The sequence below is a fragment of the Heterodontus francisci genome, chromosome 47 (assembly GCF_036365525.1).
Source record: "Heterodontus francisci isolate sHetFra1 chromosome 47, sHetFra1.hap1, whole genome shotgun sequence".
In the NCBI taxonomy this organism is placed as follows: Eukaryota; Metazoa; Chordata; class Chondrichthyes; order Heterodontiformes; family Heterodontidae; genus Heterodontus; species Heterodontus francisci.
In genome coordinates this window covers 9,531,783-9,547,268 of record NC_090417.1, presented here as the reverse complement: position 1 = coordinate 9,547,268, position 15,486 = coordinate 9,531,783, and the positions used below count along the sequence as shown (strand labels likewise).

Genomic DNA, 15,486 nt, shown 5'->3' with positions numbered 1-15,486 from the left:
TCTAAATCCAGCAGTAAGTGATGCTTCCCTTCTCCAGTGACGAATTTCAACAATCAACGACATGCAAACGCCACTCAAATGAATCAATTTGGCTTCAGAATTTTTGAGGGATAAAAGATGGTCACTGAAACCATCTGAAACTGAAGGAAGGGAAGTTCAACTATCAGAGATCTCGGTTTTGGCTTGACATTTTTTTAGAATTTTGAGATATAATAATTAAACAGACTAAAATCTCTTCCTTCAGTTTAAATGGCTGAGAGTTCTTTCAGGTGCTAACACCAGCTGTCCATCTGTGTCCCCTGTTCGAACAGTCTGTTTGCACTACAATCCAGTTCAAAATGAAATTTTAGCAAATGTACCTCAATGCTCAGTCCCAGTGGCAACGGGAATGCCCCTTCTCTGACTCCTGAGACCTACTTATTCTTAAAGCAGTACTGATACTTTGCTGTCTTAAAAACACACCACATATTTCCCGAAAGAAAAAAACTACCAGGATCACAACAATGGATTCAAGCCAAATGGTGAAGAATCAATCCACACACAGATCCTTTTCTTTGTCGTTGGTTTCTTCACAGAACGCAACATTACATACGTCTGCAAACCCAACCTTGTGTACCAGCAAGCTCTCCTCTCTCAGTCCTTACTTAAACAATGCCCTTTACTTGTTTAGCAACATAACTAAACGACTATCAGCCCAAATGCTTGTTTCCTTTCTTTCAACCTGCCACCTTCAGAAAATCTGTTGAATTTATCTTGACTCTAAAGTCAATAGCTTATTGTCCTGTTCCAATATGCCAAGTACAAAAGTCTGGTTTCACAGAGCCACCTGGGCCTTCCACTGTTGGCAGCTATTAACAGCAGCCTGGTACATGTATGACCTCAGAATCACTGGTTCCTTGCTTACGACCCACAAGTCTGTGATTGTGAAAGCCATTGTTCTTCAAGTGTTAACCATACAGTCTCTTGTTTTCAAAAAGTCTTGGATCGGTGTTGTCTGTGGTCCTGGTAACCAAGATTTCTGTCTTGCCCTTCAGCAGAGTGGATTTGAGGTCACCTGACCTTCTGAACTCCATCTTAAACTTTGAAAAATCAATTTTTAGAACAACTACAAAGTCCAGCCTTCATAACAATATTGCTCAACTTCAAAACATCTACTTGAAGTTATCTTGTCGAAATGGCAGGACTGTGCCCACAATCTAGACTGCCACTGCAGTGCAGTACTGAGGAAATTTAAAATTACAGAGATGCACTTCTTCAGATATAATGATACAATATATGCCTCAACTCCCTGTAGCAGTGACAGTAAATATACAACATTATTCTGGCAAACTGTCCTACTTCAACCAACACCAGCAACAAACAGATTTAATGCTTCTTAATTTCATCACATTTGCCCACTTAAGTGACTACGATACAAAGTAATGCACTGCACTAGAAACTTGACAAGGGACTGTATAAATCCAAGCATTTTTTAATGTGTAAAAGAAACGTAATTTATTTACCAGGTACATTCCTTCTTGCCCTTCTTTTATTCTTGGATTGAGACACTTGCAACTCGAGATCCTCCTGTAATAGGAATTCAGGCGTAAAAATAGACTCCAAAACAAAAATTCAGCATGTTGACAACCTGATGTCTCAATCGAATACAAGTAGTATCAATGTTGGGTTTTTACAGCCATTTCATCTTCCAGCCTAATTATACCTGTAAAAGCACAATAAACAATTCAAAGCGGGGAACTTGAGTGGTCCAGTTGGTTAGACCCTCAATTTTTATCAAATCCAAATGTAGCTCAATTTATCACATGCAGATCACGCTGTCTATTGGTCACAAGGGCCTTGTGCAAAAGTAATGAAGCAATTTTGATTAAGCAGAGCAAAACGTGCCTAAATTCCACCCAAACACTAAATTGAAAATCTCGCTCTTAATGGCTTGTTTGGGAAATGGAACTGTCGTATGGAGCACTGTTAAATTTAGAATGTTAAATGCAGCACAAAGCTTCACTTTCGGCAGAAATGCTGACACGAGTACCTGAGATGGAAAGCATTGTATTATACATTTATGTGCATATTACTAAAATAAAATCCATTGGGGCAGTGCACCATTCACTCAAATGGCACTGAAATACACTGAAAGCATTCCAGGAGATTGTTCTTGGGAACAGCAGACAACATGATCTCGAAAGGAACATCACTTCTTAACAACATCTCCAAGTCAATGTCATAACTCTATTCCAAACAAAGAAGTATCTTAACATTAACAATACTTGAGAGAGGGGAGTTAGCTCAAATGATTCACAAAACTGCAGTTTCATAGAAAATCTTAGCCACAAGATACAGGACGTGGAATCAGTCGTGAGCTCCAAGCAGTAGAGGTATATTCAAGAAAAAAGGCAGAAGATAATTACAGCCAGATTGAAAGAGTTAAAAAAAAAGAGAGACACAAATAAACAAGGGAGAGGCATATTTCACAAAGGGTAGGATCTATCTATTTATAATTCAGCTTTGGGGCTTGGCGACGGTGCAGGGTGGCTCTGAAGGAAAAGGATCATTGGACACCCAGTGCTAATCTACCTTCAACGACAGCCTGCGCACAACTTGCTCGTTAGAAAATGTCTTACAAGTATTTTTTGTCCATGTTTGTGCCGAGGGACTATCATGCTGCTTTAGAGCTGCTTGAAGTTAAAAGCTGGGCGAGTCCAAACGACAGTAATTATTGGTCCCTCTAATCATTGGGCACGAGGTCACATTCCGCAGGATGGCAAAGGTCCACAGGGCATTTTTAAATCACCTAGTCCATAAAGGTTTTCATGACTGCTGGTATATTAATTTTCAAGGTTCACTGCACAAGAGTTTCAAAATATTATCAAGATTTGAAATGTAACTAGACGTCAACTACCTCTAAACATAACTTCTATGTACTTCCTCATTTAGCACCCAGTGAATATCACCAGGCTGCTTGAGCAGTGATAATCACAGTTAAGTCCAAACCTGACCTAATCCGATATCCCACATACAAATTTTTCAGAATTTATGAGTGGACAGCGATCAATGAGCAATCTATTTTCCTCTTCCTGGCCTTGGTGCTTAAAAATCATTGTCGCATCCCATCTGGTGCCCTGGCTGAGATCAGCTGGCTCAGCATGCAACAGTCATCGAACTGGACATCTTCTGGTGCGCATAGCTTAATCCCATGAATGCGGTACAGTCAACCAATTTCAAATCTTACATACAATAAAGGATGATTGGAAAATATTAAATGACATACCTGTGCTGCTACATCCTTGACAAACAATGAAGTGATGGTTTCTGAGTCCTGGTTCTCAAACCTATGGATTAAGTCACAAAGATACGTACAAGTCATAATAAATTAAAACAAATCACTAACATTAATTCTTAAAATATTGACAGCCCTTTTCTACTCGTGTGTCAATTTTTCACTTCACTTTTTGCAGCTTCATTGACATCAATGCGTTGCATGGCTTTGGACCAAAACGTCTGTCAATGGTCATAAACTACCGAACATGAGAAATTTACAGTTCCACAGATGGTTCACCCAACTGGCCACTCTTCATGAATGTGAGCCTGCAAGTTTTGGCAGCCTGTTCAAATCACAGAGGGCATCACAGCTGAGCCAAATTCTGCCATCACTGGACATCCACACACTTTGCCTCACAGGGAGGCATCAAGAGCAACTTTCTTGGTTTTTCTCCTGGCTACCACAGCACAGAAGCCAATTGTAGCATCCCGGTTATGACAGCAGCTTATTGTCAGTTAATCAGGGAAGAGAAACTGAATTTAGGAATTACCCTGTATGTTATGACTTATGACTGGGCAATAGCTTCACTGAGAGCCAAATGAAGCCACTACCTGTAATTGATATCTGTGAACAACATCAAGAATCAGCATGGATTAACAAAGAATATGGTGTGAAATTACCTGACAGAATCATTAAAAATGGTCATATCACACGGTTTCAACAAGTTTCCATCAGATACAAAATTTCCATTTAACGAAGCAGGTGAAGCAAAATTTTGACTTTTTAAAATCACCTGAAAAGATTGAAATATTGCTCAAGTCAAAGATTTAATTCCATTTCAATAGAACTTGCTATCAACTTGAACATCATTTAAAGCCCCAAACATCCATTTGTTCGAAAGGGTATTCTGTTGTATTATTACCTGCATCAAACGTCTCCCAGTAAATATCAAGAGAAGGAGTATTACTGTAGGGTTCTGTTAAAGGGTCACTGACCTGAAATGTTAAGTCTGCTTCTCTCTCCACAGAGGCTGCCAGACTTGAATATTTCCAGCATTTCTTCTTTTTATATTGGTGTTACTGATGCTTCTTATAATGCATCTTCTGTTCATGGAGCAGTCAAGCTTATTGCAAAATGCTACTTAGAGTGATAGGAGGCAGCACATCTCCTGATAGTAGTCAACGCAGTGAGCTTCTTCTTCCAAAGTTACCAAGTAGATGCCAAGCAAAAGTGAGCCATCAAAAGTTAAACTGCATTACTTAGCTGGATCCAGGGAATCCGAAGGATCAAATTTGAGGTCATGAACCTGGCAACCAAGTGATCTTTTTTCATCGTTATTTTATGTTATTATGGGCCAAACAAAAACTTAGCATTCATGCTCCATCAGGAAGAAAAGTTGCCAGTTATATTTTAGGTGCTCACTGCAGGAAAATAATGTTAACATCCCTAAATACACATCCTCATTACTTGAATGACATTAAATACAAAGTCTGGGGATTAAAAAGACATGTTCCTTTCCGACTGAATGCTGTTGAAAAATCAAGTTAAATCTGAGCAAATTGCCAGGATTGTGCTCAACCCTCTCAGAAATATGGTTTCCTGCATTTTAATACCTGCACTATATAACAGCTGTATAACCTATTGTAAAACACAAGATCTGGCCAGAGTGGACTGGAAGCAGCTACTTGTAGGAAAGTCTACATCAGAACAAGGGGAGTCAAAGAGGAAATACTGAGGGTTCAGAGCCAACATGTACCAGTTAAAAGGTGAAGGGTAGGACCAACAAGTACAAGGAACCCTGGATGTCAGGGGATATAGAGGATTGGATCAGGAAAAAAAAAAAAGAGGCTTATGGCGGATTTGGAGCGCTGAAAACAGCAAAGACACTGGAGGAGTATAGAAAGTGTGTGTGGGTTGCGGGGGGGGGGGTACTAAAAAAAAAAGTAATTAGGAAATCGAAGAGGTGATCTGAAAAAACACTGGCGGGCAAGATAAAGGAGAATCCTAAGGTGTTTTCGAAGTATATTAAGCGCAAGAGTATAACCAGGGAAGGAGTGGGGCCCATGAGGGACCAAAGTAACAATGTGTGTGGAGCAGGAAGACATAGGCGAGGTTTTAAATTATTACTTTTTAAATCGGTGTTTAATATGGAGAAGGACGATGTAAGTGTCGAGATCAGGGAGGGGGATTGTGATATACTTGAAGATATTAGCATCGAAAAGGAGGAAGTATTGGCTGTTTTCGCAGGCTTTAAACTGGATAAGCCCCCAGGCCCAGATGAGATGTATCCTCGGCTGTTATGTAAGTCAAGGGAGGAGTTTGCAGCGGCTCTGACACAAATTTTCAAATCCTCTCTGGCCACAGGAGAGGTGCCAGAGGACTGGAGGACAGAGAATGTGGTGCCATTATTCAAGGGTAGCAGGGATAAACCAGTCAATTACAGGCTGGTGAGTCAACCATCAGTGGTTGGGAAAATATTGGGAAAAATTCTGAGGGACAGGATTAATCTCCACTTTGACAGGCAAGGATAAATCAGAGATCGTCAGCGTGGCTTTGTCAGGGGGAGATCATGTCTAACTAACTAACTAACTAACTAACTAACTAACTAACTAGGCGGTGATTATATGTTTGATGAGGGTAAAGCAGTTGATGTAGTCTACATGGACTTCAGTCAGGCTTTCGATAAGGTCCTGCATGGGAGACTGGTCAAGAAAGTAAGAGCCCATGGGCAATTTGGATCCAAAATTGGCTTCGTGGCAGGAGGCAGAGGGTGATGGTCGAGGGTTGTTTTTGCGTGTGGAAACCTGTGAGCAGTGGGATAACACAGGGATTGGTGCTGGGACCCTTGCTGTTTGTAGTGTACATGAATGATTTGGACAAGACACGAAAACTGGTCGTATTGTAAATAGTGAGGAAGAAAGCCTTAGATTACAGGACGATATAGATGGGCTGGTAAAATGGGCAGAGCAGTGGCAAATGGAATTTAGTCCCGAGAAGTGTGAGGTGATACATTTTGAGAGGACTAACAAGGCAAGGGAATATACAATGGATGTTATGACCCGAGGAAGTACAGAGGGTCAGAGGGATCTTGGTGTACTTGTCCATAGATCATTGAAGGCAGCAGCACAGGGAGATAAGGTGGTTAGGAAGGCAGATGGATACTTGCCTTTATTAGCCGAGGCATAGAATATAAGAGCGGAGAGGTTATGATGGAGCTGTATAAAACGCTAGTTAGGCCACAGCTGGAGCACTGTGTACATTTTTGGGCACCACACTATTGGAAGGATGTGATTGCACTGGAGAGGGTGCAGAGGAGATTCACCGGATGTTGCCTGGGCTGGAGCATTTCAGCTAAGCAGAGAGACTGGATAGGCTCAGGTTGTTTTCCTTAGAGCAGAGAAGGCTGAGGGGGGACCTGATTGAGGTATACAAAATTATGAGGGGCATTGACAGGTTAAATGGGAAGAGACTTTTTCCCTTAGCAGAGGGGTCAATAACCAGGGGGCATAGATTTAAGGTAAGGGGCAGGAGGTTCAGAGGGGATTTGAGGAAACATTTTTTCACCCAGAGGGTGGTTGGAATCTGGAACACACTGCCTGAAGGGGTGGTAGAGGGAGGAACCCTCACAACATTTAAGTAGTATTTAGATAAGCATTTGAAACGCCATAGCATACAAGGCTACGGGCCAAGTGTTGGAAAATGGGATTCGAGTAGTTTCGTGCTTGATGGCCGGCACGAACACGATGGGCCGAAGGACCGGTTTCTGTGCTGTGCAACTCTATGACACCTGCTTTTAAATCAAGCTCCAACCATCAGTATACATGACACATTTTGGTCAACATGCTAAACTGAGATATCAACCGGTTTATTTTAAATGATGCAGCACCCATAAATACAACAGGATTAAAAGAAACACGTACCTCGGTGCCAGCTCATGAAACGGGTACCCCAATACTGCTCTCACTCTCCTCCTTCCCCCACCCCCCGCAAAATAAGCCCACCGAATCTTTCTCTGCTTTTGAATATTTATCAACTTTTACCTCGAGATGCATTGGTCTCTGTTACAACTGCTCTGTGGCAAAGCATTCATACTCATCTTGCTGCACAATGAAATATCTAACTGCTTTTCTCACTAATGACTTTGAATGGATATTCATCACAAACTCCAACCCAAGGGAATTTTCACATGCTGACCAGCATTTTGATTTGATTTTGATTTAGAGATACAGCACTGAAACAGGCCCTTCGGCCCACCGAGTCTGTGCCGACCATTAACCACCCATTTATACTAATCCTACACTGATCCCATATTCCGACCACATCCCCACCTGTCCCGATATTCCCCTACCACCTACCTATACTAGGGGCAATTTATAATGGCCAATTTACTGACCAACCTGCAGGTCTTTTGGCTGTGGGAGGAAACCCACGCAGACACAGGGAGAACTTGCAAACTCCACACAGGCAATACCCAGAATTGAACCCGGGTCGCTGGAGCTGTGAGGCTGCAGTGCTAACCACTGCGCCGCAATTTTAATAACATGTAATAGCGGGAGTGTTAACATTTCACATTCTGTTCGCTTCAACTGTGGCTAACACTGAGCACTACAATTCTAGATTAAATTGTTCCAAATTTGGATCATTTCTGGTGAGAGTATTTTGACCTGTATATTACACTATGATGAAGTAGTGCTGGGGAGAAGGCTGTCCCAATAAATCAAAAGAAAATAAAGACCTGCATTTATACAGCGCTTTTCACGACCACCCGACATCTCAAAGTGCTTTACAGCCAATCAAGCACTTTCGAAGCGTAGTCACCATTGCAATGTACGAAATGCAGCAGCCAATTTGCACACAGCAAACTCCCACAAGCAGCAATCTGATCATGACCAGAGCATCTGTTCTTCTGATGTTGAATGAGGGATCAATATTGGCCGGACATCACTTCGATCACACTTTATAACATACGAGTTCAAGTATGCTTTGCCTCCTTTATTGTGGGAGGACAAATATTTTAAAAGGCTGCACTGCTGCATTACCCTTGGAAGTTGGGAGTTTCTTCAAAGTATACAGCTACACTTGTGAAATGTTCATGTTACATTAAATTACATTTCTCTGTATGTCAATACCGAGCAATCTAGTAAATACAAACGTAATCTTGCCCAGGTTGCCATAGCAAAAAACATAAACTAACATTGTATTTAACAGCAACCTTTTGCAGTGATCAAGTAAATGAATAAAACAATGAAATGTAAATAGAACTACTCTATGTATTGGAAATAAGCACAAAGATCAAACAAGCGTTATTCCAGTTAAAGGCCTGCTACCCAAACCAGACCAAACAACATGTCGGGTCGCTCTTCCGGGTCCGGCTTGGGTCAGGTCAGGTCAGGTCCGGATTGTACACGCACAGCGAGAGTTGCATTTTGCTCTGCTGGTAAGTGTCAAAAGTTGAAATGCCCAATTGAGCTGGGAGTCTGGGTCGTCAAGAAGGTAAACTCTCAAGTCGGCGCAGTGAGCGTCTCCATGACGTCATCAAGCTCATGCTGCAGCTTCCTGCAGATTGGGAGTCGGAAGGTAAAGTGAACATTCTGGTAGTCAGGTCAGCTCAGGAAAAAATGCAGACTCGGGCCGGGTCCGATGTGGTTTGGTCGGGTTCAGGTTGGGTTTTTTCCTGACCTGAGCAAGCCTTTAATTCCAATTCAGCACAGTCTCAAACTGACACTCCAACTATATCACAGACAAAACAATATGAACGTACCCACCATGGACAATACTTACTTCATTGTATTTACACATTGTCAATTGACAGTAATTTCTTGCCACATCAGAGCCCATGGTGTTCAGGCCAAATTTTGAATTTCTTGAAAATGAAAAAAAGTGTCCAATTACAAAAGACATTCACTTACAGCAAACAATACATTGAGAGGGAATTGTAAATACTCCCAAGAACCCCAAATACAACTCATTTCATAAATCACTGGACATTCTCACAAACGTTAATGCTAAATGGTAGTGTTCACTGCTGAATCTGAAACAGCTTCTTGGACAGGAGAAGAAAGGACGAGAGAATCAACTAACTTCACTAAAAGCCAAAGTAGCTGGTGAACAAAATAATTTCCTGCCAGCCCCAAATACACTAATTTATCATTGAAATCTCAGTATAATGCAATGATAAGGAAGTGATATCTTGTACCATTAGACCATCAATCTCAGTCTAGAATATACTCAACATCTGGGCATCCTCAGCCCTGTGACGGAAGAGAATGCCAAAGATTCACAACCATCCGAGTGAATAAATTTCTCATTTCAGTCCTAGATGGCTAACCCTTATTTCCCCCCAAACTGTGACTCCTCGTTCTCCAGACCATGAAAACAGCCTCTCAGCATCTCCCCTCTCAGAATCTTATACATTTCAAGGACCTCTCAACCCAGCAAGTGAACCTGTGCTGCAACTCCCTCCAAGGCAAGTATATCCTTCATTAGATAAGGAGGCCAAAACTGTACACAGTACCCCAAGTGTGGCGTCACGGACGTGCTATATAACTGCAGCAACACTTCCTTACTTGTAAAATCCAAACCCTTCCAATAGAAGCTAAAATACCATTTGGTTTTGTTGTTGCTTGCTGCACCTGCATGTTAATTCTCTTACCTTTGCTTAAAGATCTGCTTTTCTAGTCTTCCTAAACAAGTGAAAAATTTCACATTTCCCCAAATTATACTGAATCTGTCATCTTCTTGTCCACTCTCTCAACCGATCTATATCCCTCTGCAGACTCCTTGCATCCTCCTCACAGCTTACTTTGCATCATCAGCAAACTTGAAGAGATTATATTCAGTCACTTCAACTAAGACACAGATACACTGTATATTGCTGAAGCGCAAGTACATTTTTTATTCTTTAATGGGATGTGAGCATCACTGACAAGGCCAGTATTTGTTGTCCATCCCTAAATGCCCTTGAACTTGCAATGAACATTTCATTAAATCTATTTCAAATGGAGAAAATCACGAGTGGTCCCATTAATATTAGTTTGGAAGCATTAAAATGTTCAAGACTTAAAAGACCTTATTCAGATGATATTTTCAACCGAGACCCCACCTGCCTGTTCTAGTGGTTCTGGTGATCCTTAAAATTATTTTCTTTTCAGACCATTAAGTTCTCCCAGTATCCTGGCCAACACTACTCCCTCAATCAACAACTGGAAAAATTGGGGTACTCCACAACAATCATGAGGCTTTAAAAGGCAAAATATTAGACATTATTTAACACCCTTGTGACAAACAGCTACTCGCTATCCAAAATATTTCCTGCCAACTATCAACAAGTGTTGGCTTGTGAACAGGTGTGTCAGTACCATCAGCTGAGAGTGTTCTGGAAATTCACACCACTTGCTTGCACAGATTAGACAAAAGGAACAGCTTCGATGTTTTTCTACCACATAAGTATAGGCAACAGCAGATGTACGCATCTCCTTCCACCAGCCACACATGACAATATAAGTACTGTAATGGTCAGTGAACAGACAGCACCATTGATTTTTTCTATTCATTCATGGGATGTGGGCGTCGCAGGCCAAGCCAGCATTAATTGCCCATCTCTAACTGCCCTTGAACTGAGTGGCTTGCTAGGCCATTTCGAGCGCATGCAAGAGTAAACCACATTGCTGTGGATCTGGAGTCACATGTAGGCCAGACCAGCTAAGGACAGCAGATTTCCTTCCCTAAAGGACATTAGTCAACCAGATGGGTTTTTACACCAATCGACAATGGTTTCATGGCCATCAATAGACTAGCTTTAAATTCCAGATTTATTAATTGAATTCAAATTCCACCTTCTGCTGTGGTGGGATTTGAACCCATGTCCTCAGAGCAATACCTGGGTCTCTGGGTTACTAGTCCAGTGACAATACCAGTACGCCACCGCCTCCCCAGAGACTGAGAAAAATGTCAAACCTTTCCACGTGGCAGAAGGTTTCAGTAAATTCATGGTAAGGAGCTGGTCTTGATATTTAGTCTAAATTGCCTCCAAAAGCAACAGCCAACAGCTGAAAGTAACAGCTGAAGAGAAGTACACAAGCAGCTCTGTTTGGATAGCGATCAAGAATGATCAGCGTAAAAGCATCTTTTGCTTGAAATAAAGAGCTTAATTCTCAGCTGTGAGCCGTATATGAATGCAATATAATCCAGGTTTATATTCCCGTGCAGTACTGACAGAGTGCTGCATCATCAACAATGCCATCTTTCGAAGTAGACATGAAACTGAGACCACATGTGCCCCCTGATATGAATGCAAAAGATTCCACAGCACTATTTAAAAAACAAGAACTGGAGAGTTCTCTCAGTGTCCTAATCAATATTTACCCCTCAATCAACAGCCATAAATCATAATATCCATTCACATACCTCATGGTTCTTTGTGCACAAATTGGCCGTCATATTTGCTTTACCAGAACAGTGACAACACTGCAAAAGCTTTTGACTGGCTGGACACAGCTTTGGGACATTCTGAAGTTGAGAAAGTTGCTATATGAATGTAAAAGTACTCCTTTGCTTTGTTAGTGTCATTGCATTAAATTAAATTCAATGAAATAACAGAAAAATTTCTGAAGATGCCTGCAGAATTTATAGTTGATGGCTTGCGTATGGACTCTCAAAGTGCCACATAATCTTTTTACCCAAATTGAAGCCCATAAAAATTAAAGGGACATTGGCAATACAGATATGAAATTGGCAAATAGAGAGAGAATTGATGAACCATTACTTCTCAGACTGGAGTCAAATATATAGTTGTGCCCTTTGGGGCCGGTATTCAGATCACTGCTGATTTATATATACCCAGCCCGGGACTTGGATACAGAAGCCATAATTTCAAAGTTTGCAGAACGAACAATTTTGGAAACGTAGTCAACAGTGAAGAGAATAACAGCAGACTTTAAGAAGACACAGACTGGTGAAATAGACAGCCACATGGGCAGATGAAATTTAATGCAGAGAAGTATGAAGCTGTGTATCTTGTAGGACCAACGAGGATTGCCATTATTAACTACATGGTACAATTTTCAGGAGGGTATATCACTGATGAGACCTGAGACTCCACATACACAAATCATTTTAAGTGGATAGGCTGTTTAAAATTTTTTTTTTTATAAACAGATCACAGGTCATGCCTGAACTGGAGTTTTTATATCTAATTCTGGGCAATACACTTTAAGAATGTCAAGGCCTTGGAGAAGATGCAAAGTGGACCTCCTCGCATGTTATAATGGACAAGAGATTACAGAAGCTGGGATTGTTAGCCCGAGACAAAAAAAGCACAAGGTGACAGTTATTTGGTGTTCAAAATCATCAAGAGATTGGACAAGTAAATAGGGGGAAAAAAAAGTTTCTACTGGCAGGATGGTCACTAATCAGGGCATAGATTATTGGGAAAAGAATCAGAGGGGAGATGGGAAGAATGTTTTCTTAAATAAACATAGTACATTAGGGGCGGCACAGTGGCGCAGTGGTTAGCACTGCAGCAGCAAAGCTCCAGCAACCCGGGTTCAATTCTGGGTACTGCCTGTGTGGAGTTTGCAAGTTCTCCCTGTGTCTGCGTGGGTTTCCTCCGGGTGCTCCGGTTTCCTCCCACAAGCCAAAAGACTTGCAGGTTGATAGGTAAATTGGTCATTATAAAAATTGCCCCTAGTATAGGTAGGTGGTAGGGAAATATAGGGACAGGTGGGAATGTGGTAGGAATATGGGATTAGTGTAGGATTAGTATAAATGGGTGGTTTATGGTCGGCACAGACTCGGTGGGCCGAAGGGCCTGTTTCAGTGCTGTATCTCTAAACTAAACATTACAATTCTATTATTAATGATGTCCCAGATTTGTCTTACTCCATTTGAAACATACTCTCCAGCATAACCATTTACAAATACTTGCTTTTTAAATCATCTTACCAAAATGTACAAACCTTCCAAACAATGCCCTCGAGTCCAATGAACTGGGAGATCCATCTTCACCATTTCCAACCCAAGTTAAACCCCCACTATGATCAACATTCACCTTCGTCTGAAAACAAGGAGGAGACAAATAACGATATCAAAGTGAGCAGTTAGCAGTTGTAAATCGTAGTCTTTGCAATGCCAATAGATACTCTCAACAGTTGTCAGTTCAGATTTCACAATGCCTAACTAACAACCCCTGTATAGCCAAAATGCTGAACTTTAGTCTGTGGCTCAGTGCGTCAGAAGATTTGGAGTTCGAGTCTCACTCCAGAAACTTGAGCAAAAAATCTGCGGTTACATCAATGAAGTATTGAGAAAGTCTTTGAGAACTATCTGCTCTCTCGTGGTATGACTGACGAAGCGTTGTGGAGCTCTCCCCGGTGAACTGATGAACATTTATCCATCAATCAACACTACAAGAAGGGATTATTCTCCTCACGATCCAAGTACTGTCCATGGGAACCTTGCTAAGCATACATTCGCTGCCGTTACATTACAACCGCACCTGCACTTCCAAATTCGGTGCAAAGCGCTTAGGGACATCCCAAGGTCGTGAAAGACAATATATAAACATGGGGGCGTTGCTTTCTTCCACGTGTCCCATCTCCCGAAATCTGGACCTTATAATGGCTCAGGAGTCCACAAGTAGTGGGTACTATTTGGGAACCGCTCCCCAAGTGGCTCACGTTGCCCCTTGTAATGGGCGACATGAGCTATTCAGCTTCAAGGTGCATCACAGCAGCGAGTGGATGGAGGTGAAGCCCAGGGAGCAACCACAAAGTCCTGGGATATTATAGCTCTAAATGGCTCAGTGGAATGTAAACATCCACCTCACCCACCCCTTTCGGCCAAAGACTGCACTTCCCTCCCCAACACGCCAAAACGAATGAAACTTTATCAGACACCAAAAACAAAAGAGCCAGACAGTTAAAACCGCTTCTCCAAGAGCAGAAGACACCCACCGTCCGGTCAGCCATTCCTTGACTGAAAACCCTCTCTCCTCCTAGAAGAAACTCGCTATGAACCTGTTCCGATAAGAATGTTGGATTTATCAAAGCTTTTTTGTTTGAAGAAAAATATTGGGAGGCGACACGCAAGATTTGAAACGGTCCAATGATAACCAAGCACGGAGGTCACGCGGCGGCGGCTCCGTCCAATCCGAGAGGGGCTTGAAGTGACGGTTGGCGGTGTGCTCACGTGCTTGGATTTGAAGTTCGGGCTGGCGCGGGTGCGGCGTCTTCTCTCAGCCGCGAGCGGCTGGCAAAGAAATAGCTCCACAATGGCGTTTAAAAGTGGCCACTTCACGGCGGACCAGGACCTTCATTTGTCCCTCCTTAAATCACATCGAATGGCGATTTTTTTTTCAACAAGTGTCTCACCGTCTCAAAGTGTGCTGACCCTTGTGATGTATGTGGACGCAGCAGCCAATCGTCACACAGCAAGATCCCACAGACATCACTGACACAAATTTTCCATTTTTCTTCTCACTGGCATTCGTTCAGAGATACATATTTGCCAAATGAACTCTCAAGCACTTCAAATAAAAGCATGGGATCTTCCACAGCTCCCTGAACAGCCCCTGGTTAATATGGTCCGGGGTCAAGTATGGTGTATTTCTGTAAAGAAACTGAATTGAATGCCAGCACACGGTGTCATAACCTCTCGACATCAAAGGAAGATTCTGCTCCAAACAGAAAGACTTGCATTTCATCACTTTGAGATGTCCCAAAGTGCGTGAGACCAAATTAAATACTTCAGAAGTGTCGTCATTGTTGTCATGCAGGAAACACAGCAGCCAATTTACACACAAACAACAGGGATAAATATTTGCCAGGATACAAGGAGTTCTCTGCTCTTCTCCAAATAGACTAGTGCCCTGGGATTTTTGTTAACATCCAACCATGGGGCATATGGTACCACACTCCCTCAGTATTGCACTGAACTGTCTTCATAGATAGCGCTCAAGGCTCTGGTAGTACCATCTTTTAGCCGCAGAGGTAGATATTGCTTCATTTAATACATAGTTTACAGAGATCAATGTTGCCATCTGCGACTTATGCATAACATAACGGAGAACGAGTTATCTACAAATTACAGATACTTAAAAATGTAATTCATAAAATCGTCGCTAATACTTTCTATTTAGATGTCTTTTATTCAAATTGTACTTTATTTAAAATTTGTAATTTACCACTTCACAGATAAACAATCATTTACACCATTTGTATGTTTGGAAGGAT

At 41.8% G+C, this 15,486-nt stretch overlaps 1 protein-coding gene across 11 annotated transcripts in view; it reads right to left on the bottom strand.

Moving 5' to 3' along the window:
• cdca2 (cell division cycle associated 2) overlaps positions 1–14,313 on the bottom strand; it is a 162,128-nt gene extending 147,815 nt beyond the window's left edge. For 9 of the 11 annotated variants that reach the window (XR_010971165.1, XR_010971162.1, XR_010971163.1 and 6 more), the window contains exons 1-6: positions 14,209–14,313; positions 13,213–13,310; positions 9,038–9,119; positions 3,937–4,049; positions 3,266–3,326; positions 1,503–1,566 (exon numbers count right to left, since the gene is read on the bottom strand). Coding sequence is in view for 7 of the 11 variants with exons in the window: in XM_068023475.1 (XP_067879576.1) it covers positions 1,503–1,566; positions 3,266–3,326; positions 3,937–4,049; positions 9,038–9,119; positions 13,213–13,310; positions 14,209–14,223 (433 nt within the window). In the remaining 4 variants the exon portion in view is untranslated. Of the gene's footprint in view, positions 1–1,502; positions 1,567–3,265; positions 3,327–3,936; positions 4,050–9,037; positions 9,123–13,198; positions 13,311–14,208 lie in introns of those variants that run through there. The other 2 variants (XM_068023477.1, XM_068023479.1) reach the window with 2 other exon arrangements.
• Between the last annotated feature and the right edge of the window lie 1,173 nt (positions 14,314–15,486).